General features: G+C 36.6%; 1 protein-coding gene across 1 annotated transcript in view; it reads left to right on the forward strand.

Annotated features, from left to right (window-relative positions):
• The window catches only part of LOC149284090 (netrin receptor UNC5C-like), a 165,974-nt gene that overhangs the window by 114,227 nt on the left and 24,308 nt on the right, over positions 1–27,439 (forward strand). Inside the window, exons 3-7 of the mRNA XM_089497134.1 lie at positions 5,794–5,937; positions 12,151–12,254; positions 18,335–18,515; positions 19,199–19,366; positions 19,919–20,083. Coding sequence (XP_089353260.1) covers positions 5,794–5,937; positions 12,151–12,254; positions 18,335–18,515; positions 19,199–19,366; positions 19,919–20,083 — 762 coding nt within the window. The remainder of the gene's footprint in view (positions 1–5,793; positions 5,938–12,150; positions 12,255–18,334; positions 18,516–19,198; positions 19,367–19,918; positions 20,084–27,439) is intronic.

Consider the following 27,439-nt stretch of genomic DNA (forward strand, 5'->3'; position numbering starts at 1 on the left):
TTATAGCCATAATGTGGCATTGTCACACACTAACATTTCATTTTAAGTACGTATAGTTTCAATAAGTTGGAGTTTTACTATTGCGATCTGATTATTGGATGTCATCCTCTAGTCAATGTGTATACCCTGTTTAGATGATAAACTCACTCCAACGTTCTTGCATTCCTATGCGTATAGATGCCATTCATATATTCTCCTCTCACGTGAGCCATTTTAGTAAGGATTAAAAAAAACAATGTCTATGTGCATCTACTTTTGTGTCCCTTGATATGAAAGTTAAGCGATCTATTCAAGGGGCATGTTTTTTACATTGCAAGTAGAAAATGCTTTTGTGGTACCATGGTAATGTTACTGATTAGTATGCACAACCATAAAATACTTTTATACTAGCATTTGTTGTAATGAAGAATGGATAAAAAAAAGAAACATGCAAGGAAAAGAACGTTTAAGCAATCATAGTAAATGTTTTTTGATCACTTTATTGTTGTATATCTATTTATATTACCCATTATAAAGTTGATATTCAAACACGAGAAATATGCATCATTTTAAACTGAAATCAAATGTATGACAAGGGAGTTAATGTTGTATAGTATAATTATAGTATAATTTGTTTTTATAATATAATAATATAATCTTTGTTCAATGTTCCACTAATAGAACTTTGCATGATCTATTATAATATGGAGTTAAAATCCATAGTTAGCACTGTTTTGCTAAGATTTTGGTAATTTAGCAGACCCCATTCCAAAAATGTCTTAAAATATCCAACGATAAATGATCTGTTATTATTGTTAAATTATTGTTATCCCTTTGTTAGTCTGGCCTGCACTGCTTCTGACACGTTAAGGGTTTGTCGTGCATACATATAAGACATTTATATGATTAAATGACATGCAGTACTCTTGTGGGTATCACCTGGTCATCTGAACCGAAAGAAGAAGAACAAGCAGATGGTAGAAGAGAGAATATGGAAAAATGTATGTTGTCTGGAAGCCTGGGTATATTAGTCAGGACAGATGACGGATGAGCCTCTCTTCATAACTGTATTTAGACAATTAAAACATTCTAAAATGAATTGGCGTAATCATAGATTTCATAAAACAATCAGTTATTCAACTAGGGTAAAAAAAAAAAGCTCAACATACATTGCCCGACAGGCGGTGACTTTTTATATGCATTTTGGCAGCACACATGATGTCCTTGTCAAAACTATATTTCACTTGACAGCATCTTGGACAGAAGAGCTCTCAAAAACAATTTTTGTTTGTGCCAAGATTCCAGGTCTGTGGCAGAATACAGTTCCTAAATGCCAAATAAATGTACAAGAAGAGTCTTATTCTTTTTTTATTTCATGGACGTGTACCTCAAGGACCGAATCAAACTAGAGCCATTTTGGGGGGAAAAACTTCCCGACTAACCATTCACATTGCAGACTCCAGTGTGTCTTTACCATGCTCAATGTGGGACACGTGGAATTATGATCTGACAGTGATAAAAAAACCAAAAAGAAATTAATGTAATCAAATATTGAACCCAAGGGTATGTTCTTAAGCAAACAGCCAATAGCTATCTCAATCTATTATCACATAGTTCTGTATCCTGTACAGTGCGGTGGAGTATTTTTCTCCCATGATTACCAAGCCTCATCTACCAAGCACGGAAGAACCATTACACCTTTTGCCTACACATTGTGATTCTTCCACAGCTTCTAACTGCCTCAAAAGTGCTTCAATTTTGCATGAGTAGTAATCTGAAGACTGGGAAGCATTACTGAGTGCTGACAGCCCAGATCATTAGAGAAAGCATGTAAATCCTCTGAACCAGAAATAAAAAGTGCACAGATTTTCCTTGTGAGCCTTGTACCGCAGTCTTAATGCAAAAGCTAGAACCTCTGGCAGCTATTACCAAGCCTATTATTTTGGATCCCAACCTTTTGTTGTTTTTTTCTTCTCTTTCTTTCTATGAAAATCATGCCTGTCAAAACGTGTGAAATGCAGTTTAATTTGAGCGTTTTAAATTGGGGACACAAGATGAGAGTAGGCGCCAAATTGGTGGAAATCTCTTGTTTCTGAAATACATGTTATCATATGAAAGAAATATTTTGTAAGCATCAAAAGTTTTTTTCTAAAGCCTAGTCATGTAATTAATAATACAAAAAACAAAATACTGTCTGCGCTTCTCACCCTAATAAAGTTGGCAACAAATATATAAACATAATATAAATGAGAGGTTTTGGTTATATGAATTGGCCAAAGCATAATTAAGCTCACCCGCCACGTCAAGGCACACTCTCAATAGGGTGAGAACCTACTCTCACCTCCTACATAGTGGGCACAAAAAGCAGTTTATACTGCTACCAAAACCATTAGTTTGGTTGCAGCTTGCTGTCCAGGGGTTAAATGGGAGGAGGTTTAATTGCACCTCCCCCAACACATTAATTTGGTTTTGGTAGCAGTATAAACTGCTTTTTGTGCCCACTATGTAGGAGGTGAGAGTAGGTTCTCACCCTATTGAGAGTGTGCCTTGACGTGGCGGGTGAGCTTAATTATGCTTTGGCCAATTCATATAACCAAAACCTCTCATTTATATTATGTTTATATATTTGTTGCCAACTTTATTAGGGTGAGAAGCGCAGACAGTATTTTGTTTTTTGTATACATTGTACAGCCAACACACTGTATTTGCAGCATGCTCACACTGTTTGGTAGGCCTCATATTATACATTTGTATTATTTGAGCCTGAGACTAGCTTAGCGCACCGACATTTTTTCTTTTCCATGTAATTAATAATAACCTATGAGAACACACAGGATGTGAAACGCGTGAGGGTATTTATGTGCCTTTTTCCCATCTGCTTCATCATTAGTTGTTGGGGGGGCTTTGCACACTTTACAGACCATCATTTATTCACCTTGTTGTGAATGATCTTTGATGAATGCTCTCTACTAGACCTGCTCAATGAACTCCACTGGAAGTATTGGTAATTGAGAGAGATTGCATCAATGCCTCACTGTCCCTTTTTTGTGAGCAGTGCACATCATGGACCAGTTAGGGAGATCAGAGGCACAGGTTTGCAGAACAGACCTAAGTCACAGCTTCTACATGGCCTTCTCTCAACACATTGAAGCTGTATGCTGGACATGATCTAATGCCTTGGCGTTGACCTTGAATGTGTTGCAAGGTGGTAAGATAAGTGCTGGGTCTCGACTAGCCCATCTTTAACCATGAAATGTTGAGAGGTAAGACTAGTGAAAAGAACCCTTGAATATGCATGGGATATACATCGGACTATCGTGAAAATAAGACAAGACCCAGAACTGAATAAGGTTTGAGAAACATATGGGCAGAATGAATGGTTATATAAGTAAATGGATGGTTCTTATCTGATTCTATGTTCCTGTAATTGTGTGAAAGGCAACAATGATACTCCAGTTATTTAGCATTTTGATTGCTACAGTTTGAGACATAAAGCAGGCATATTGTTTTTTACCATGCAGAGAGTTACATTTTATTTCATACAGAAAACATCCATATTATAAGAACTAACTCACATGTAAAACAGTACGGGATAGGAGGTAACTGGGAAAAAGAAAGATTTGTAAAGCAAATAACCTTGCTTCTAGTAGAATGTAATTGATTCTATTGTACTGAGCCATATTGCTTTGTAAAATGTGCATCAGATAATATTAATTGACTCTGTGGTATTACCGTACTATTATTATTCAGCATCTGAGTTCAACATTTTTCATATAGATACTGGTATGCTTACGAAACAAATTTCTCTGAATTTTCACAAAATGCTAAATGCATGGACGTGGCATTAGAAATAAAAGAAATGTGGAAAAAAACCATAATTCACGTTAAAGCATCACAATCTGCATAACTTATTTTATCCATAAGAGCGAAAATCAGAAATGAGTTCCTTAGGTGCTAGGTTTTTCCAACAAAAGAAAGCCGTTCTTCACTAAATAGCAAAAACACACAGCTTTTAATGCCCTTGAAAACATCAACATACATTTAAATTTTTCTTTTGCTACATCTCAACCTTGTTTTAGCTCTAGAATAACAGAGCAGTCTATTCAACCAAGAAAGGTACCTTTTCAAGTATTCAGAAATGTTGTGTTTAACCTTGGAAATTCATTTTCTGACATTGAATATGTTATCAAGGTTAAACCTCTTTTTGTCTGAATTTCCCCAAATTCTTTTTGGATTTCTCTTTTTTTTATATATATATAATTTCCTACGATTTAGCTGGGAGGGTCTACTGAGGACCAGGAGATGCTGGAGTGATTGGCAGGTGATGATGGGGCATATTGCAAAGTTACATTTCCTCACTCACTATCTTGATTTATATTGTAGTAAGAATCCGTCTGGCACTTGAAGAGTTACAATTCATTGCTCTAGGCATTTAATAGTCACATTTTTTGAGTTTGTTGCTGTAATCGAAATCTCTGATGCAAGGTGACTGCGCATTCTACTGCTACTAATGTAACTCTGATATTTAAGTACCTCAACTCCCAGGCCACCAAACTGCTTTGAACTTGCTTGTTACCCTCATTATTAAAACATTCCCATAGCATGCTGGAAACGCTCACTTCTCTTGCTTGCTGTTAGAGAGGTTGGCAGGTTAAACACACATGCTGTTAGAATTTATATTTCTACTTTTCTGCATCGTGCGTCCTCACAGAAGACAACAATCGAGCTGGAGTCCTTCTTAGGAGATCCATTGGACGCTTTAATGGACATCTTTCATATTTAATGCCTTTTTACATTATCATTTGAAATCTTGCCTTTTTTAATAATTTCCATAATTAGTCATGATATTATTAATGCAGATGTAGCTCGTTATTTGGAAATAAACTGTGACGGGTAATTACACAAGGAGGGGATAGCTGGATTCATCTCATTAAAAGTGTTCCCGCCAGACATCTTGGCGATATTACATGCTCTGATGGATTGTTGTGTTTGGAACCACACTTTAGATATAAACAGTATACCACGTAAATAGGGGTATACAGCTGTGAGCAAACAGCAATTAATAGTCTACTTTCTGAATGGACGCTCTATGAGGCTAAAAGGGAATCAAAGAGCTTGCTAGGCTTTTGAGTTTTTAGTTCTTTACAATCAGGAACATTCATAATGCGGGTGGAACTTACATGCCTTTAGCCTTAGAATACACAACAGGAAATCACAAAACTAGAAGTGGGCTTTTCATCACTTGTTGATATAACTTTTTCACGCGTTTGAGGGTGTTTGAAAAAACAAATGCCCAGAATACGTTGTATAAAATGATCATAGAACCACTCGAAAGTTTACATTTCATTTGATAACATCGTAAGGTCCAACTAAGAAACAGACAAAAATAAAGATTTCTGTAGGCCATTCTGAGGCCTACAAACCGATGTTATTTAACACATCAAGACCTTTTTTATGGTTTGGTTATTAGTTTAGCAGTTAAGGTTAACAGTTTAGGTTAACAGTTTGAATAATCTCACCATATCTTGTGTCTTTGATGTTAATTAATAATTAATATACAGTTAAAGTCGTTGACATTATCCAGCCACAAAATGTATTTTCCTTTTTTTTTTTTAAATCAAGGTTGCGATACAGGCTACTGAAAAGTATAGGAATACATTTTTAATAAAGTAGGCATTATTATTGCAGTCTTTTTTTGGACACCTGGGAAAGATTAGTTAAATCCAGGAGGAACCTTTAGTGCTGGTAAAAATGTAAAGTAAGGGGATGTATAGTATATTGTGAATTGATCACATTCTTTCCATGTGTCTTCAGGTCTCATTGTACGAGAAGTTAGTATCGAAATATCAAGGCAACAAGTGGAGGAACTGTTTGGACTTGAAGATTACTGGTGCCAGTGTGTTGCTTGGAGCTCTGCGGGCACAACCAAGAGCAGAAAGGCATATGTCCGAATAGCATGTGAGTGTTTCCTGATCTTATCAAACCTGACATCCTTTCACTAATACCGTAGTTTCGATTGTGTGTAACCTTTATAAAATGACTTGTATTAGCATATTACAACATGTGATAATATTTTGAAGCTCTGCATGCTGATTTTACACAGGTAGGACAGTGATTTCCATGGAGCTCTTTACATCTGTGGCACAAATCCACTTTAATCTATGTTGTATTCTCCCTCAGCACACAACATCACAGTTACAGAGGCATCACATATCAGAGAAGTAAACTATTAGGTGCCATGGCTGCCAGGCTGCATAGACCACGTACACTATTGGCAAGGCTTAGAATACTAAAGAGTGTTTCATACGCTACATTGATTATCATTTTGTCTGGATGTAATATGTTTGATCTTCATGACATGATACATAGAGAACATAAGATTTGTCTAGTCCTTGTGGTCAATGGAGGATCTAAAAACAGTCTATTGATCTTAATTTAGGTTTGTTTTTTTTAAAAAAACTTTTAGAACCAATAAAGCAGTTTATAGAGTTCTCCTCTAAAACGAGTGATTCTGTGATCTCGTTACAACAGTGTATTCTGGGCATGTTTTTTTTAATCTTATGATTCCATATAAAGGATTTTTTAAAATATTTATCTTAGCAAATGCCAGTGAATTTATTGCAAGAGAAATTTTCAAGTTAAACCATGACCAGGTAACAATATTGTTAGGGCCAAGAAAAACAATAATGTTGTCTTCAAAGCTTTCACAGTGTCCTGTGTGGTATATTTCTTTTCCTGTACCCCATAAAATTTAGCCCTAAAGCTAAAGGTAGTTTTTTCATAGAGAAGTAAAACACACACACAAAATAATAAAATTGTGTCAATGCACAGGGATTTAACAAGGCTTTAAAGCATTATAAACCACTGTCTTATAGAGACCCTCTCTTATTTATCTAAAAAGCTTAACAGATGGTCATCTTACTAAAAAGTTCAAGAAAAGGTTTCTAAGGATTATTAATGCATGCAGCTACCCGGTGAAATGAATGCAGCGTTGATACAGTGAACGTCAGGAGCCAAGACCTGCCTTGAGGGTTAATTACCTTTTATATGTTTACTGTATTTTAATAATTTGTTTAACGGTGCAAGGGAATTTTGCTGATTTAATTGTGCCTTGAACCCATGTGGTGGTTTATACGGAGTACTAATTCTTAATAATGTGTTTCAGGTTTGTTTTTTCCACTTCTAATCAGACCTAAATTTTTTCGCACATAAAGTTATCATTTTTGCTTTGGACTTTACAAAGCAATACTATGCCTATTTTAGTCTGGTCGACATATCTCCTCTCGTGGGAGCTTACGAAAACATAATTTTTTAGCCTTCTTTATTTTTAATGAATACTTAATGCACTCATTTGCATACCTATTGTCCACTTGCATTGGTATCTGCAATACACTGTACCTTTCGATAAATGCTCGTAGGCGTCCAAAGGCTTGAAGGGATTTAGTAGACAAACAGAAGTATCTCTGACGTAAAACTTGTGTACTTATAAAATAAAATACGTTGTGTCCCCCCCCCCTTATTTATTCCATGATGAAACCTTTCTTTGGCTGCCGAAATGAAAATATATAAATATTTTGTACACAGCATTGATATAGGCAAAAGGACATTATGGAACAAAACTAGAATGTTTTTATTAGGTAATTACTTAATTTTGTGAGAAAATTTTACTTTTTTTGCATGAAAATAGTTATTCTCAAAAAACGCTAAAAACATGCCGTTTTTATAGCGTATTTTCTTTCCTGGTCAACCATATAAATTTTATGGCCATATCATAACCATCACTTGCTCAGTGGCCCAATAGTATTTTAGTGTGCTCTTGTAATTAAAATACGACGCATCCCCTCTTAACATTTATAAATGCGTTAGTTTACCCTACATTACATAAATCTCAGCATAAAAATGTCACTTTTGCTCATTAGCAAGACTGCAAGTAACCGACTGAAGATCAAATCGATTTTCTTGTAGCGCCCGCAGCTTGCAAGAAATAGGTTTTTAGTACGCCTTGCAAACAATTCTTCATTTTTAATAAGAACATAAAATTATAAAAAATATGGCATAATTTATTCTTAAAAAATGAATCATTTAATTCTCAACAATTTCCTGTATAGTAAGGAAAAAATCTGTGGCTTTCTTATATGTTGGCATGATGACATAATTAGCACGTTTTATTATACCTTTTCAAAACTTGTTTTTATCTCTCCTTTACTGATCTCCATCTATTGTTGTGCAGGATTAAAAGAAAAAAAAATTCCCCCTCCAGAGAGCTGGTACTCTAGGACTCTAGTCTATTAAAGGAGAAAAAATGTATTGAACATCTCTGTTCATTGAGCATGTAATAGAATTAGCCAAGGAGTAATTTGAATGTGTGAAAAATGTGTCTGATGTAGAAGATGCTTATATTTATTTAATAGAAGGTCAGCCGCATGCCATGAAATACCTCTCCAGACATTTTTAACCCCCTACAGAGAATGTGTCACCATTATTTAAATACTGTTTAATAATTACTTACTACTGGGACGTATATTCGAAGAGTGAGGCATTCTGTGCAAATCAAAGGATTTTGTAACTGTTAAAGTTACTGTACGTTTTTCGTCCCCTGTCGCGGTATATTTCACAGTACTGCAGATCATTTTGTTTTAAAAGGGTAATATTTATTATATAAAATGCTGCCGGTTACTGGATGGTCCTAGAGCAAGGAACAATTACGTTCTTGATTTATTATTTTCAGAAATGTAACCCGGGGGGGGAAATCACAACATTAAAAAGAAAGTAATAACGATAAGTGATGGATGAAGGTAGCAACTACACCCCCCCCCAAAAAAAATCTTAAATTGCTCTCACCCCAAAACCACCCTGTAACCCGTAACGAACCTTAGCCATTACAGTTACTGTGCAGATGGGGCTTCAGAGTCTTGGTTCAGTGGTGCTGATGAGTAGATGTGTTCCTCATCCAGTCAGTTGGACTAGTGACTGCCCCATGCATAACGCTAGCATATGAATGACATCGTAGAGTGGCTCCCTGTACTGTGCAGGGATTCGGTGAAGGAACCGGCGGATATCTGTGCCAGAAGAGGTGCACAGGTCTGCCTCCCCAACAGATGGCAACTTCTCTCAGTCCCTGTCACAGTGCCACCCAAATCCACCACACGAAACCTAGCCTCACAGTTTGTTGGACAGACATTGATAACATACTTTTTGAGGTCCTTCCATATGTATAAACGTGGACAAACAAGCATGCATTGGATCCTTATGCATAGACGTTACCACATACATTAAAAATGATATTGTATTTTTGTTATACCTGGGAACTTGGAGGTTCTGAGTGTGGTAGCTGCTTGGGATGGGAGGCATCCTTATGGTTATGTACTAGCAAAAATGTGATTTTCTATAACATATATTGAGTATACAGCAGTTATAAAACAAAAAATGAATGAATGAATGAATGAATGCTGTCATACAGTATACAGTATTTTAATGTACATCCTCATTAAGGATATATACTGTACATAATAAAAAAATAAATAAATACAAATCAGTCTTTGGTCTCAGTTTTAGAGTCAGGATAGCCCTATGCCTGTCCTGCTCATGTTTAAACTCCTTCATTGCATAACCCTCTACCACTTCTGATGGAAGACTGTTCCTTTTATCTACAACAGCAGTCGATGAGGAACTGGTAGAACGTCTCTTTCCCCAGTTTGCAGCTTTACCTCTTTATATGTTACTGTTGTAATCACCTTTATTGCGTTTTGGCAACTGGCAGTTATCTAGTGGAGTACCAGCCACAAACCCATGTGAGCGAAGTGGTGAACTATAGCATATTCCCTGTGAAATATAGTTTTCATAAAAATGGAGGTAACCTTTTGACATAACAAAAATCCTATGATATAAATTGTATAAAATGTGTCAATAATGGTTAAAACGTATCCTTTGTTTAGTGGTTCCAGAAATGATTCTATTCATTTCAACACCAAATCCAGCCATTGTGAACTGCAAATTATTCAGTGTTCTAGACATGCCATTTAAATTGTCTGGAGCATCTGAGTATATATTCCAGAGCTTCCAAGGTCTATTCTATTAATAGCGGGGTATTTTGAACAAGTATCCACAATTAATCATTTTTTCATGCATCATATGCCCCAATGTGTTCTAACAAATACCCCCCTCTAAAAATACTTGTTTTTTTTTTGCTTTCCTTAGAAATATGGTGCCCCTTTTGTTCAGGCATATACAAAATACATGTTAACTTGGTTGCAGCTATGTACCGTAAATCTAATTATAATCATATAAAACATAAATGAGCAGAAATAATTAAAGCATGCAAGTGGTAGAGGCTAATACAGCAAATATATTTACATATACAAGCTATCCTGAATCTAAGACAAGACCAAGGACTGAGTAACGCCTGACTCTTTACATCAGGAAAAATGGGCAGACTAGACAGACTGAATTGTTCTGCTGTGAAATGCTATGTAACCTTCAAAATGTTCAGCTCTCCCGCATACTACAAGCTTTCTGCTTTGAGGGACCTTATAACACAACCGTTTTTCCTTTCTTTTTTTTTGCATTGTTAAAAGCGAGGTTGATTGGGTATACGTGACCTCCAGCTTGTTTCCTTCATTGAAGGAAAACAAACAAAAGTAACATTTATATCATATTTCAGTATTTGTATATATATATATATATATATATATATATATATATATATATATATATATATATATATATATATATATATATATATATATAAAGTCCAAAATTAACAATTGCACTCCAAATGCCAAGTTTATGCCCGGTGCCAAATAGCTGTAGCAGTAAATAATATAAAGTCCAAAAATAGTTACCGGCACTCCAGGGACTTTCCAAATAACCACACAAACAACTTCGGTTTTCAAGTCAACGTTTCAGTCTTGTTTATTACAGACTTTCATCAGATGTCCTGATGAAAGTCTGTAATAAACAAGACTGAAACGTTGACTTGAAAACCGAAGTTGTTTGTGTCATTATTTGAAAAGTCCCTGGAGTGCCGGTAACTATTTTTGGACTTATATATATATATATATATATATATATATATATATATATATATTATACTCTCAATGTGTCCTTCAGCATAGTCAAAAAACATGTCGAGATAGACCTTAATGATTTAATAATATGGCTTTTTATAAACACAATTAATATTGTGTGATTTTTTTATTTTTTTTTACTTGTAATGTTATGAATAGTTATATTAAAATGGAAGCACGCAATAATATATGGTATTTAGTGCAGTGGCGTAGTTACCTTGAATGCTACCTATGCCTGACCCAGAGCAGCATCTCAGCCAGCCTCTCCCTCTGCTCCGCTGTCCTTATTGCAGAGAGTTTGATACAGAATTATCTATTATTATCACAGCACCAGATAATGATCATGCTGGCACCTAATCTTAACAGTTTAGGTAAAATAACCACTTACCAGGTGTGAATAAAGCTATTACTGTCTGAAAAAATCAGTTTCTCATCATTGCATCAAAATAGAGAAATTAACTAAATTTTGGTTAAGAATTCTGTTGCCAATTATGTATAAAAAAACATTTTACAGGTCACATTATCGCATTATTAATCTATTTCTCTCTGTTCCTGGCATTACCAGTAGGATGGATTAAAAAAAAACCCACAAAAACTCGCAGTTTGGAAATAAAAAAAGTTGTCCTATGTCCTGTACTTACGTTCTTCTCATTTTCTGACCACTTAAGTTATTCATAGTTTTCCTCCTTTCTAATTCTGCCCAGAACGCATCTGTCTTATTACATTAAAAGTTACATAAAAGTTATAAAAGTGTATAAAAGTTACATAAGATTTGGGGACCTTAAAGCCTCTTCTTCTGATTAAATAAAGAAGTGAAAGTCAGAAAAGTACTAAAAAGTAATTAAAACGCTGCATATATTTTTAGGAAAGCGACATGCATGTCTCATTGTCCTTCTTTCTTTCTAAGTTCATACTGTCTAGCTTTGGCATGCTGACTTCACTAGTAAAAGTGAATCTGATCTTACTTATGCCCCTGTCTCAATGTCGATGTTCAGCGAGCTTCCTGGTACCAGATAAATAATGCAGATTATCTAAAAAAAAAGTATCTAAAATAGGAACTATAATCGTAGGAAAGAATTAAACCATCTACTTGTATTTCTTCTAGATTTGAGGAAAACTTTTGAGCAGGAGCCTCTTGGGAAGGAAGTGCTGTTGGAACAAGAAGTTCTCTTACAGTGTCGTCCACCTGAAGGAATCCCCGGAGCTGAGGTGAGTGCTACGGCAGACACACTTTGCCTGATTGATGGGTAATGATGCAGTGAATTTTGATTTGCTAGGATGTATATTTCTGTCAATGTAGTTACAGTTAAGTGCAAGCTTGAGATGGTATTATTTTAGAACGATTTTTGTTTTGTTAATGTGATTGCTATTAATCGATACATTTACTTTCAAAAAAGTGGAGTCAGTTTACTGGGTTACTATATGTTTTGAGCAATTGACCGGACACTTATAACCATACCTTTGGCACTTACAATGGTAGGCCACCTGGGGCGCCTCTTTCTTCTGTACCAGTGGCTTCATGTGTGGGTGGTGCTAGCTGTGCATGAAGGCGGGGCTATACCCAGATAGCCTTAAGTTAGTAGGAAAGTGGGAGGGAAAGTGGGCATCAGATGGCCACTCCCCTTCCTGAAGAAAGCCCCAAAGATCTGGAGAAATAGTGATTCACCCATAGGCTCCTAGACAAACCCCAGGAATGTCTGTATAGTACAATCAAGGTCGACATTCTGGCTTGCAAATGATCATGGCATGGACTTGCTATTAGGCACAAAGGATACACACCAATTGAGCTTCTGGGTTAAACAAATAACAGCTATGGAGAATGTGGTCATATGATAGCAGTAAAGCCTGGTTTAAGAGGCAATGCCTCTACTTTCAAAGAGGCTTTCACCATATTGAAAAACTCCTGCTGCCATCCGCTAATTGAGCAATAGTGGTGCAGTGTACGAGCACCAGAGCAGAAGCGTTTCAATGGTTGCTATTGAGATTGCTCCACTTTTTACCAGTTGGCAGCAAACTTGATCTCTACGCAAAACACAGTCCTGATCACTTGCTGTGTGAAAGCGATTTGTACATTTCCATAACTGCTGCAATTCCAGTTGCAAGATTAATTATTTTTCTTTTTGCTTGTGATGCTTGCTCTTTTTAAAAATAGGCTAAATGCTTATCTAAGAGCCTGGATTAGATGGAAATTGTAGGAAAAAAAACACCCACCAGAGGCTTACAGATATGTAGGGAGATTTTTTTATGCTTAATGTTCTTTGATGATCCCTAATACTTTTTATGCAGCAAGTCATCCTCGCGACAGCTGTAATGTTAATCCCTTATGTAGTCTGATCTTATCTATTTCTTTGCTTAGTACAGCCTGTTCACCAGTTATACCCAATGAAGTATTGAGGTATAATTTTATGTACAGAAATCAGCAAACTGACATCGTTTCTGCTGAAACAATTAATAAATGTAAACTACAGTATACTGCTCATAGAGTTTTTCCTTTAAATAAAAGACAGGCCATTTCTCTTTTATAGAGGTACCATATTTGACAATATAAAACACAATATTTTCCCTTCAGGCTGGTAAATAAATTTGTGCATGGACAATAAAATCCCAATTTGAAATAATATTGCGCCTAATATTTTTTCCCAAAAAGCTACCAATCTTACGAGGACCCAGCAAATGGTCAATGTATTTCTGCATCTGCCTTATTCATATTTGAATTTTTATTATACTTTATAATATTAATTAATTTATAATATAATATATTTTTTTAAATTATCACTATAATACAATACTAATATTTACCTGTCGAGATATGAGATACATTTTGTGGAAATATTCACAGAACCTTAAGGAAGTCTTTCTTCTTTAAGTGTGAATGATAAATGATTTGTACTGCACATGATGCAAATTATTATTCCAGTCTTACTCTTTCCTACACGCAGGATGTTCAGTGCCCACTATCATTTTTAGATGCACCCCTACTGCTACAGTCATTGATCAGAACAAATATGTTTGTGTAGGATCACAGACTGCCGTTCTGGAGATATGAGTCCACAGAATAAGCAACATTCTCAGATAATTAAGTATGATAATTCTGTGGCATGGTGATAAGCAGCTACGCTCTGATTGGGATGCTAGAACATTATATTAATTACAAACCAAATCAATCACATTTTTTTAAATCCTGTTTTGATCAACTCACAGATATTTTAATTGTTTTGTTGTTTGGGAGGTTTTTTTTTTGGTTTTCTAAAAGAAGCAAATAAAGAAGCAAGAATCAAATAAATAAAATCCAATTTAAAACTGGTATATCCTCATTAGATATAACGAAGAATGCCTGCAAACCGATTATGTCTATTTCCCTTTTGATTGTAATGGAATAACAAAAGGCAGAGGGTTTTCTTTTTGGCTGGTAATTAGCCAGCTAGCCTATGATTACTCCGTGGGCATAGCACAGGTGGCTGGTGCTGAGTGCATTTCAAGGATAGATGAAGATGTAAAGACTTTTGTGTAAGGTGATAATGGCCGTTCCTTTAATACTTTATAATATATTAGTGCACTTTGTCAAGAAGCAAAGGCTCATGATTGCCAACTAATTGACTCTGCATTGCATTTGTACCATGGCTTAGAGCAGTCACCAATTAACACTTGGCAAGCTAAAAAATGCATCCAAATTTGACTTTCAAAAGAACCATTCTCCCCTTTCTCTCTCGTTCTTTATGTCACATAAAGACCAAACATGTAGATTTGAGAGAGAGAGAGAGGCTTAATAGTTCTTCCTTGCAAATTCCTTTCAATATACCGTTAACAACACAAAGGCCACAAGACTAATGAATATCTAAATCTGATTCGTATGTGGTGTATTTTCCAAGGCCAGTAAGATAAAACTAAATAAATATAATTTTATAAAAAAGTAAATACAACATGATGATTTGAAGCTCATGATGTTACAATCTATTAAATATATGTAAGAAAAAAACAAATGTTAAATATTTTTTTTAAAAATAAGGAATTATAGAATAACATAATTAATTTGTTTCTATACTTTGGCTCCGAGAACATAGCACTTCCGTGTCTATGGATGTAAAGCACATGTAAAGTGCTGTCCCACAGTATGTGGGATGTAAAAACCCACAGGGAAGAATTAATTATTCAGCTATACGTCACCCATAATTCAGGGTGGGGGGTGTATCTCGAATGTACTCTTCATGAATGTCTACAATATATGTATCCTGAAAAAAAATGGCAAGTGTGGTCACCCTTGTTTATAGAAATCCATCCAGCGTGAGAGAAGATTCTGTCTGTTTTTGAGAGCCCGTGGGAAAATTGGCTGGCCAAAATGTTCTCTGCTTCTAGTAGTTATTATTATTATCAGTACAAAAATGCAGCTGGCAGATGGAAAATCTTCCAAATAACAAGCATCAGGTGACTCTTCGATCTAATTGTTTATTAATATGACTGCTGTTAGCTTTGTTTCATGAGAACAGGGTATGCTTCGTATCTAATTAGAACTTATGCTTTAGTAAGGCAAAGAACAGCTCTAGTACAGAGGGGAGAAATGATTAAGGATATTATCTAATACTTGATGTCCTTAGTAATAGGGTAATGCTTGTCTTGGGACTTAGTGTCCTAGGTGAGCTAAGTTTCTTGGACTCGGCTTGGCAGTACTCACATCAGCTCTGTTCCCTATGTAGCTGTAGTTCACACAATGTGGTGGGGGGCCAGCTCACCCGTTTTTTTGAGAAATAGCGCCTATTTTGAAACAATAGCCAGGCATCGGGAATAGGAGATATGCAGCGAGTGGTTGGGTTTGAACTGGGCTGATGGAAGTGTGCAGATATGGTCAGGAAGTTGATAAAGCTACCTGGCTGACAATACCTCCAGGCCAGATCAAAAAAAGGACTGAATCTCTCAAACCTGGAGCCAAATGGGAAAATACGTTTCCAGATATGATTATTATTATGTTGCGGTATATGGAACAATTACAGCAGGCAAGCTGTAATTATTATTAGTGTTTATATAGTTTATGCCTGTTATCTTCAAGGAACCTAGCATAAAGTGCAGTGAAATATCTGAAACACAACTCTCCCTTTAGGGACTAAATGAAACCCAATATTAATATATCAAGGAATGGAATATGTCCCTGCATTCACTAAACACAGCAATCATGTGATTGCTATAGGTGCTATAGGTTCCTGCAGACTCGCTCAGTTGCAAGACATTCCACTACACCAGACAGTAACTCCACTGAAAGTGCCTCCTTACATAAAGGCATGATGTCAAATTCCATCACGATGGATATAGTGTGACACCAAAACCATGACCACGTGATACATAACTAGGGATGTGGAAGAGTAAAACTAAAATGCCCATTTTTTATTTTATTGGTTAAAAAAATGATAACGTTATGAACATATATTCCCTTGATAGGTTCTTTTAGTCATTGAGTATTTGCTTAAAGGCACCCTTAGAAAACAACAGGGTATGCTAACAGGTAAGACTTTCAAACGTGGAGAAGACAGGTAACCAACACTGAGATTGGATCCTTGAATATGAATCACTTGTTAATGGCCACTTGAGTAAACGTTTGTTAACAAGCGATAATGGATACTGTGGTTAAAGTGAACACTCCACGGTATTTCGATGCAATCCCCCTGGAGCCGACAGATATAATAAAGTTTGTTACGGCCATTGAGATTATGGAAAGCTTCCAGTTCATTGTTTATGTAGATCACATTTTCAGAAGCTGCTTCTTGTGTTTATCTGCAAACACTATATAACACAATCTGTCTTCATATAGCTTTGCAGTCACCTTCCTGGTACATTTAGCACACATTGCTATGGAGTTACGTGGGCACAGTGCCACGTCAGCTTAAAGCTGCCAGTGAACCTATTTGCACTGTGTCATATTTGCTTTGATCTTCTGTTCTTGGGTAAATTATTTCAATTTTTATTTGGCAAGAAAAAAGAAACCTCCTTCAGCACCTTTCTAAACAACAACAAACAAGTCGCTGGATAGAAACTAACACGATTCACTTTTTTTTTATTGTGTTCACATCACTTAGCTTTGGCTGCCATTCAATAACTTTATCGGTCGAAACAAACAAAAAACATAAAAACAACAGGAAACTGTAACAAGCGCCATCCATTTCGCTGCGTAAAGAACTATATTAATTAGCGTTAGTGTTTTAAGAAAAAAAAATCCTCTGTAATTACTAATAAAAATCCTGCTGGTGTATGTTCCTAAATACAGGGTGTCTGCCAAAATTGTTCAACCTCAAGATGACATTAGCTTGGCGTGGCTGAGTTTACATCTGATAATTGCTCCTCAATAGCTTTTCTCATTCATATAATCACTCGTTTGATTAATGTACTCTGTACTCATTTATTTATGTAATGAAATTCTGCACCGATTCACTTTTTTTTTTCCTATAGCACCTCAGTAATTGCTTGACGTCCTAGGGCAATGCAAGTCTGGTGCAGGCGGACCTGTTGGCTGCCGGCTTTTCCGCTTCACTATGATGCTGCTGCTGCTTACTTGTGCTTACATAACACAATTTTTATTTTATGTTTTTTGTGGCATGTGGCGGTTTTCCATTGTTAATTGGAACAAATGTGCCAATTATGTAGATTCATCTCATGATACCAATCAATGAATAATTAGACATAACACATCCGTCTCTCAGTGGAGAAAGGAGGTGAATGCAGACGCGTACTTGGAAAAAAAATGTGGCTTTGTTAGGCCATTTAATGAAAATCTTCAGCTGATGAATTTTTGTCCCATACTTGTCTGCAGCTATGAAATAAAATAAACCTATACAAAATCCCACAGAAATCCCACAAAAAAACACAAAAAGTTTTATGTGAATAACAATGTTAATACCGGTTAAATATATATATATATAAATATATATAAAAATAGGTAGTCCATATGTAATAAAGTATGTTGTGTGTGTTATTGTAGCATATATATATATATATAAATACTAATATGTAATGCATATACGCAAGAGATTTTGATTTGTGGTCCGTCCATATCAATTTATCTCAAGACACTGGGTCATTATTAATAGTTTCTGACAAGACTGAAGGAATCATTTCTGGATTTGTGCACACCAGTGCACTCACAGTTACCGGTCAGAGACAAGACTTGGTCAGAACTTCAATTATGTGCGCTGTGCTCATTGTTGTTTCTCAGCTATAAAATTCACACAGTGTGCAGTGAGCCAATTTCATATTGTAAATGTGCAAACTAAAGAAAAAGGGCTTCATATTTACTCCTGTTTCTACAGGTAGAGTGGTTGAAAAACGAGGACGTGATAGACCCGGTGGAGGATCGGAATTTTTACATCACAATTGATCACAATCTCATCATCAAACAAGCAAGACTTTCAGATACCGCCAATTACACGTGTGTCGCCAAAAACATTGTTGCCAAAAGGAGAAGTACCACAGCCACAGTTATTGTTTATGGTAAGCCAGTGGCAACTGGAATGGGACCAGAACTTTATACCAACTCGGCCTTGGCAAACCTCAGTGCTCATCAACTAAAATGCAAGCTGCATCTAACAGAGACTCATAGAAGTTGAAGTCAAGTAACAGTGGTGCCAGACATGATATAAATGAATACATAGTAAATGAGAGATGGTATATTAAATTACATTTGATTGATGGATGGCCCTTGAAGACACAACTTTCGGTCTTCTTATTTTGAAGCCATTTCAGTAGTCAAATATTCTATATATTATTGAACAGAATTTTTGAAGCATAAATCATTAGGAAGGCGGTCCAGCAGTAGTTATTGGATCTCTTTGTGGTGATCAGGACCACAATACAATGACAAATTCTTTCGTCTCTTGTCTATTAGGGGAACTCTAGGATGATTGATAAAATTCACAGACAAAACAATACACCCAGGTTCCTACCATGGTATCATTATTCCAGATATTTTTAACGCTCTAGGTAAAATAAAGAACATATTCTTAAAATATTTTTTGGATTTTTTGTTGTATTATGAGCATACTAAAAAGACAAGTTAATGTTATTCTTCAGTTATTTTAGCAATGATTAGGGAATTGTTGAGACAGAGTTGGGTTAGGGATTGGGTTGGATAGAAGGCTTATCAGCTTAACTTGTTTGTATCTTCTTGCCTTTAGTTAATGGTGGTTGGTCCACTTGGACAGAATGGTCTGCATGCAGTAATCGCTGTGGAAAAGGATACCAGAAACGTACAAGAACATGCACAAATCCGGCTCCACTAAATGGAGGAGCCAACTGCGAGGGTCAAAATGTTCATAAGATAAGCTGCACCACACTGTGCCCAGGTGAAAAACAACACTGTATTTTTTAGGTCTAGGAGGGTGCTGGGTCTGTGCTGGGTCTTCTGTAGTTAAATTTACAAACTTGAGGGCTGAGGTCTGGGCAATCTTAAATAGTTATGGGGCTCTGGGCAAGCACCCCAGTTGGCCTCTAGCCCATTCATACCTGCCTATAGCAGCCTGTGTCCCACGATTATGCTTCTGTAACACACTATCATTGCACATGTGCTGAATAGAGGCAACTGCACATGTTAAGGTGACTCAAGGAACAGCTGCTGTAGCTACCTAAGGTAATGACTGGTCTGGGGCAATTGATCGTTTTGTCCTGTAATAAAATCATCTGTCTTCACAGCAGTAAAATCATATATTTTTCAATGTCTTTGTTTCTTCATTTAGTGGAGCTGTCCATGGACAGCCCTGTGGTAGATCTCCTGTACACCCCCCCAGCAATTAATGCTGTTTTCTGTATGTGAGGTTACATCACCTGTAATGTCTTCTGCTGATGAACAATTGTTCCAGTTAACCTAATCACTTCTGCCACGTGTTCTTCTGTCACAGAGGACGGTGAATGGACAGGATGGAGTAAATGGTCAACTTGTGGGACAGAGTGCACACACTGGCGCCGAAGAGATTGCACAAATCCCCCACCCAGAAATGGTGGCCGCGACTGTGATGGTCCTGTGCTTCAGTCTAAGAACTGCACCGATGGCTTGTGTATGCAAAGTAAGTACACATCTGCATGATTCATGTATTCTAACACAGCAATACTAGCTTATTTCAATGTTTATTCAGTGTTTATTTCCCAATTTTTTATTTTATTTTATGAGAGCTCCCTTGTGCAATCTTCCGGTACAGTGCTGATCATCTTCAGGTGGTATTTCCTGAGCATCTGTTATTCATTTATTCTGGTTAGACTGGAGGATATACATAATAGGTGATATGATTCTGTTTCAAGATATTACTACATAATACGGTAATACAGAAACAATTCCAGCCACAGTGCTACATGACCACTAGCGAACATACATTTGTATTTGACAAGGTTAGTCCTATCAGACAGTACTTGAGTGGTAGAGTATCTCTGCTATATAGAATGTAACTGTGTCAAATTTAGCAAAGTCATGAGTGGTTTGCAAATTTTCAATTTGATGGGAATCTAACAGCTCCCTCAAGTTGGTGCAAGTGAGAATCCTACTATTCGTGCTATTGTAAACTCGAATGAAAATGAGTCTTGCTATGGATATATTGCTTCAGTAAGTTCACACCAAACAGTTAATATGAACAAACTATAAGAAATCTGTATTTCTTAGTTCAGGTCTGAGGTTTATTTATTTGTTTATTTATTATCTTGAGGTAATTATTATATGCTCTGCAATTCAGTAAACACAAAATAATATATATATATATATATATATATATATATATATATATATATATATACCTCTTTATGGAAGTAGCAAATTTCATTTTATGTATAGTGTTTTAAGGTTTGCCTGTTTCATTGACCGCATTTACATGGTATGAAATGGAGAGAAATTCCTATTACTAGAATCATTTTCAAAAACCTAAATTCAGTAATGAAAAAAACACGACTGAATATTGGCATTCTTATCCCCAGGGTGTTTTCAGTCCCTTAGTATCAGAGTTTAATAGTAATATTTTTAATGGTTTTCTATATACAAGTTAAAATGAATAATCTTGCTCTGAGATGCATCGCTGCGGGAATGATTGATTTACGGGGCTATGTGGCTGTCGGAAGCTAACTAACTAAGATAGGCTTTGCAGTATTCCGCAGTGTTGACAAACCAGCAGACAGAGAATGAACAATTTGTGTTAAAACTACGTAAGTCGCTGTCAGAAGATCGACAACTTTATCACTACCTTGGCTCTTCATAAGGTTAAGTCAGAGCAGTGAACATGGTTACAAAGTCTGGGCTAACGGTGTCAGGCAAAGTTTCCTCTCCAATGACATGTTTTGGCCTAAGGCAGCAAGTCCAAGGGCAAGAGCCTCTCTGCCACATAACCAAGTGAGACCTGGCTTTCTGGTGTGCTGATTCTTAGTGGGTTGGTTGTGGAGAGATCTCCCTTGTAATCAGCCCAGTTACGCTATGGAGGCCTCATAACAACCTTAGCCAGTGCTACATGCCCCTAAGAAGCGGAGTGACAGGATATGACATCATACCCAGCACTCAGAGAGTATGGCGACCGGGAAAGTAGGAATTGGGGGAAGCAGGTGCACTGGCCTGCACATAGCCAAAATATTCCCCTAGTAGCATAACGTGAAGTGCTATTGCTCCTTGTAAGCACTTCTAAGATGGCTCCTATTAACCATTCCTGAGTCTCCTGAGTCTCAATGGACATTGGCAAGCCAGGCCTGTACAGCATGTCCATCACACTAGTGCCCAGATTAAAAACAATTTGTACGAGCCCAGACACATTATAATGGAAAGACTGATGGACATTTCCTGTTAAACTACAACTCTCATCGTCTTTAGCTGATTGGACGGCTGAGGTTAATTTATGAGATGGTAACAAAAATAGTTCTCAGTGTGTTGGGCATATGTGTTATTTCTACCATACACTTACGGTATGGATTTCCATTTTAATTAAATGCAATTAAGGCCTGAGCTCTACATTTTCCACCTTAGCACAAAACTAAAATAGCCATAATACATACAGCATTTGTTCCAGTAATAGTAAATTAGCCATTGTCCCTACAACAGCCATGTGTCCTGTGTCCTGACTTTACCTTTAAAAGAAAAATCCTGGAGTTGCTTGGTTAATGCCTTTAAGACAATGTTGATGCTATAAACTCGTTTCAGTGTATGCCAACCACAGACAGTAGAGTCATTTCTCCGTGAACTTGAATTAGTCATATTTTTTCTCACAGTCTGCTTAATTGCACAGCATGAAAATGAAGTCTGTGTGAGCTATCATTCTGATATCTGTCTCGAACCAAAACCTTACAGAAAGAATATATATATATTTTTTTTTTACACATTTTATCGATCAGTTTCCTCCCTTGCAATCAACTGACGGTGGCAATTACAAAATGAACGAGACATTATTATTGTAAAAAATAAATAAATACATACAATCGTAGGGAACGCTTCTGTATTTTAGCCTCCTACCGGTTTGCTGCTATTTGCTATGGCAGCACCGGTAAGACGGATCAATATGAGATTTTATCGGGCCTTCTGTTCAACAACAGATCAGCAGTCCGTTGAGATATTGATTTCTGTTGGGATAAAAACTGTGGACCGTTGGCTACCCCCAGCAATTACAGTATTTTACACATAAAGCTGTAGCTTCTGTCTGTAGCCCTGTGCAGTAGCTTCAGCAAGCGCTTAGCTGCCACTTCGAGTTAGACTGATGTTCTCACTAGAAAACTCCTATCAGGGAGTTCATATCTTTCTCCTAAGTGGGAAAGAATGAAATGTCATTAAATTCAGCACTTCTTTAGGGAAGCGTGGAGACTGAGTAGTAGACAGAGACACAAATGTTTCCTCTTCAAAGAAACTCTGAAATGTCTTATTGCTTTTAGAGTCTAGAGTCATGTAAAATTCCAGCACTCAAAGGATAGCGGGACAAATACTTTATTGGTATACATAGAGCAATGTTTTTTATATTTCTCTAAAGAGGGAGAAACATCTAGTCAAGGAATAATAATCAAAATGCATTTTAAAAAATAATTTTTTTTCCCCCCCCCAAAAATGAAAAATGATAATTATTCTACATTACTCTTTAACTTTTATTTGTTGTTTTTCTGTAACACTGTACAGAAATTGTGAATTAAGAATTTAGCAAAGATATGGTTATAGGAGACTCGCGTGTGGTATTGCATTATAGTATGTTTTTTTTAAATCATTTTATTTTATTGTTTTAAAGTGGATTATCACCTTTGTGTTATCCAACAAAGCTACCAATAGCTTATGCTTTTGGTTTGTCAAGCAGTGTCATTGTTTTGGTGATATTCAGTTTAGAAGTCCTTCTTGTGGAACTTGAGATCTGTGGTAGTTGGCAAAATTATCCAATCTAGAGTAAGACAAATGTGTGCTGAAGTTAGGAGCCAGTAACCCAAATTTGGGAGTCATATAGATATTGTTTTTGGAGCCAGAACAAGGTATAACTATAGAGATCAGTATACTATTGTAAAAACACTTAGGAGTCAGATCTAATAAGCTAGCCATGGTAATATGGCTTCTAGAATTTTACATCGAAACATTTTGTGGTTTGGATTTGGTGATCCACCATAAATGAACTATTATTAACTTTATATAGCACCACCAGATTCCTTAGCACTTTACTAAAAATATTAATAATAATTATAATGATAATAATAAATATATATATATATATTCCAAATCATGTCACATTTCTTATGTAAAACCAAACATTAGTCAGATTTTTTCCCATTAATATTCTTTTTGATCCCTGTAGTATAGATTTAAAAAAAAGAGTTTAATTTGCAACTCATTCTGGTACTAATGTTTGTTTGACAGAATGAGAACAAATATAATTATTGTGAAATATATATACATATATTTATTTGAATTAATGTTATTGATATAAACAGGGAGCCCTTTTTTCAGCTTGTATTCCTTTATAGAATTTCACTTTAAAAAAAAAAACAAATTACTAGCCCTGTGTAACCTCTATGCAAAGTGAGCAGTATGTAAAATAATAATTTATTTTTTAATCATTCACACCTGCTAAAATGGATGTGTCATTTGGATGCAGTTCTATTCAGTGCTAAAGAAGTTTGGAATGTTGAAAGACTCTTGCTATTAGTATATAAAATGTATGTGCTACCATGGTTACTAATAGCAAAAGTTGGCCAGCACGTAATGACACACAAAGTTGTTCAGTACATTTTATTAAATTGTAGCCCATGTGTTGAATATATACATATACATAAAAATAAGAATCTCTGTCTTGTTAGGCATACATCAGAGCTAATCATAAAACGGACTGTCAATGATGCTTGATGGGTTCCTCCATTTACTCAAGTAATTGCGTGGCAGACAGAACTGTCATCAGGAAAAATCAGAGAAGGTGAAAGTAAAGACTTATGCCTATTTTTAACCAATGGCGGCAAGTCAACTCGCCAGCCATAGCGCACAATAGAAGTGGCTGTATCTGCAGGCGCTGCTGTTAATCCTTTCCATGCATGCAACTGCCTCCATTAGCTTCTCCTTCCAGGTTGCCTTGTACATAAAGTGGTCACACAGTTTGGCAGGATTATAAATGATTAGATCCCAATAAAGCATTAAAAGGTGAAATCTGCTCTGGAAAACACAAACAAATTAGGCCCAAGGGTTTGAGTTGTACTTGAGAAATCTTAATTTCTGTTCAATGAATGCACACTGAGGCCGTCTTCCTAAAAGGTGGACACCACTTATAAGGCGCAATACATAATGGGCCAGATCCAATGACCTGTCCACTTCTGTGGTAGAAATTGTCCTAAATTGGAACAAAGTAGCAAGCGGTTGAGCTCCCAGGGGAACAGTCAAGTAGCATGCACTAATCACTCAACCGAATGTACGCATTAACACATGCAATCCCGAAATGAATGCTATTTTGGCTGTTGTAAATTCTGCTCATTCGCAAACCAGGCTGAAAAATTATATTTTTAATGCATTTATATATAAATAAAAATATATGCATACTAGTCATTTTAATTTTTGATGCACCATAAATACAGAATTGTTGGCAGGATTCCATTCTCACACTTCTCTAATAAGTGACACACTTTGTGTCTTCATGTGCCCGTATTAGCCTTATTGGCATAAGTATATTTTTCCCCTTGCAGTATTCTACCTCCACAGCAAGTAATTAAATATCAGATTTGTCTCTAAGAAGTATAAAAATAAAATCGCTATATGTCAGCCTTTGTTGAGTTAATACTAATACCATTCCCAGTAATTAGTAGACAAATGTTAGCATTTGCCGTGAATTAAAAATGTTTATCAGTGGCATCTGCAGAACTCGCTCTAATCATTTGTCAGGTTTATGTTCCGTGCCAAGTTCCGTATATCTGGAACGTACACAGAACAGACTCATTTTGCAGTCCATGTTGGACAAGATTTTTGTTTTCTGTCTGTTAGCACATCACAAATGTGCTTGTGGAGCTCTCATCCTATTTTCCAGTCCATCATGGCTAGTCCTATGCTGCAGTCATGCGGAGAATGAATTTGGAACTGCATATCGAAAAGGTTTGGATTGAAGTTCTGAAATCTCCTGGGTCCCATGAACATCTTGACCTACTTACTGTTACCCAGGAGGAACCTGGCAATAAGAATTTTAAGAAATCATGTAGTGTTATCATTACATTCTCATCATAGAGTCTTAAACCAACTCACACGCAGCTGCGTCCCTATCTGATTATTTTACTCATCTACTGTAATTATTACAAACTCGCCTTTCTGAAATCATTCCTGGAGCATTCCAGCTTATTATTTGACTGATCCAACAATCATTTGTAACCAAGGCATTTTCTAGCCAAGGTTCGATGAAATTTCTTGGTTGAAAACTTCAATCCGTATAGAAATCGATCTTTGGACAAAGTGACAAACGGGTTTAGAAAACTATACTTTCCAACAGCAAAAGGAGCTTTTTCCAGTTTATTTTTCATTTTGGATGTATTAATGTGTTTCCAGTTTGTGTGGGCCATATCACACCTGCTCACTTCTAGTTTACCAACCTGTAGCAGAACATCCACTATTGAACTCTAAAACTGGACTTACATTTTTAATAAATTATTTTTAATATTAATTGTCCAGGGAGGTAATAAAGCCCCAGTAGCACCTCTATGTCAAGGTGTTGCCTCTAATTTTTAGTAGTTGGTGTGCACAGAAATGTTATGTTGTGTAATTTGTTTTTCCTGTTACAAAAGTATGTGCGCACTGAATGCTTGTGTAAATGTAAATCTTAACTTGTTTCAAGATAATTGGGCACAGCTCTCTGATGGCTTATAAAACAGTATTGCCATGTTTTAATAAAATACAAATATAAATGCAATCTATGAAGTTACTTATATATAAGTGTAATGGGTAAGTGGATGGTGTTAGGGTGTCTGCGTGTCTCTTATGTGGCGGTAGCTGCATTGGCCGCAGCTACCACAGACGTATAAGACCGGTAGGGAAGCGGCCTACTGGAAACTTTCCTGTTATTCCGGTAGGCCAGTCCAGCCCTTTTATCTTTTTGTGTGCACATTGTTTCCATTTTTCCTTCGTCTACTGGTTGCAAAAGCTATAGTTACAATATTTTACTTCTCCTATCCTGTTTTCTGACAAAGAGCTCTTACATTTTAGGGACCCAGAATGGTTTTAAACAATATTAAGTTAGATTTATTTTCTACGGATTTCTATTCTGCTGATTATTAACTAGAGTGGGTATTATCTATACAACAGCTGTACCTCCCGTGCTTAGAGGGCCATTAGATGTAAATCTGAAAGTTTTCTTGACGTTTGGAGCCATTTAAAGCCGTTTTCTAGAAAATCAGCCATAATGAGTTGGATATATAGAAGCAGGAAATATAATCTAAACGGCCGCTGGGTGCTGATGCCACCGGCCGGCGCTACTTTAATACTTTTTTTTTTAAATGTAATATGGCAAGCTGGATCGGCTATTAAATAAAAAAAAAAATTGTATTAAAGCAGCGCCGGCTGGCGGCATCAGCACCCAGCGGCCGTATCCGATGGCCGCCAAGTGATGGGAGCAGCGTGAGGGGTGAAAGCTCCGCCCCCTCGCACTCACGTTTCACCCCTCACGCTGCTCCCATCACTATGCGGCCATCAGATTGTTGGAAATCGAATCTAAACGGCCGCTGGGTGCTGATGCTGCCGGCCGGAGCTACTTTAATACTTTATTTATTTATAATACGGCAAGCCGATCCGGCATATTAAATAAATAAATAAAAAAAGGATTAAAGTAGCTCCGGCCGGTGGCATCAGCACCCAGCGGCCGTTTAGATAAGTTTTCCAGCAGTCTGATGGCCGCATAGTGATGGGAGCAGCGTGAGGGGTGAAAGGTGAGTGCGAGGGGGCGGAGCCACTTCACTTGACTTGCCCCCCAGGC

This window comes from Sceloporus occidentalis, unplaced genomic scaffold (assembly GCF_023333645.1).
Source record: "Sceloporus occidentalis isolate IW3139 unplaced genomic scaffold, rSceOcc1.0.p SCAF_99, whole genome shotgun sequence".
Classification (NCBI taxonomy): domain Eukaryota; kingdom Metazoa; phylum Chordata; class Lepidosauria; order Squamata; family Phrynosomatidae; genus Sceloporus; species Sceloporus occidentalis.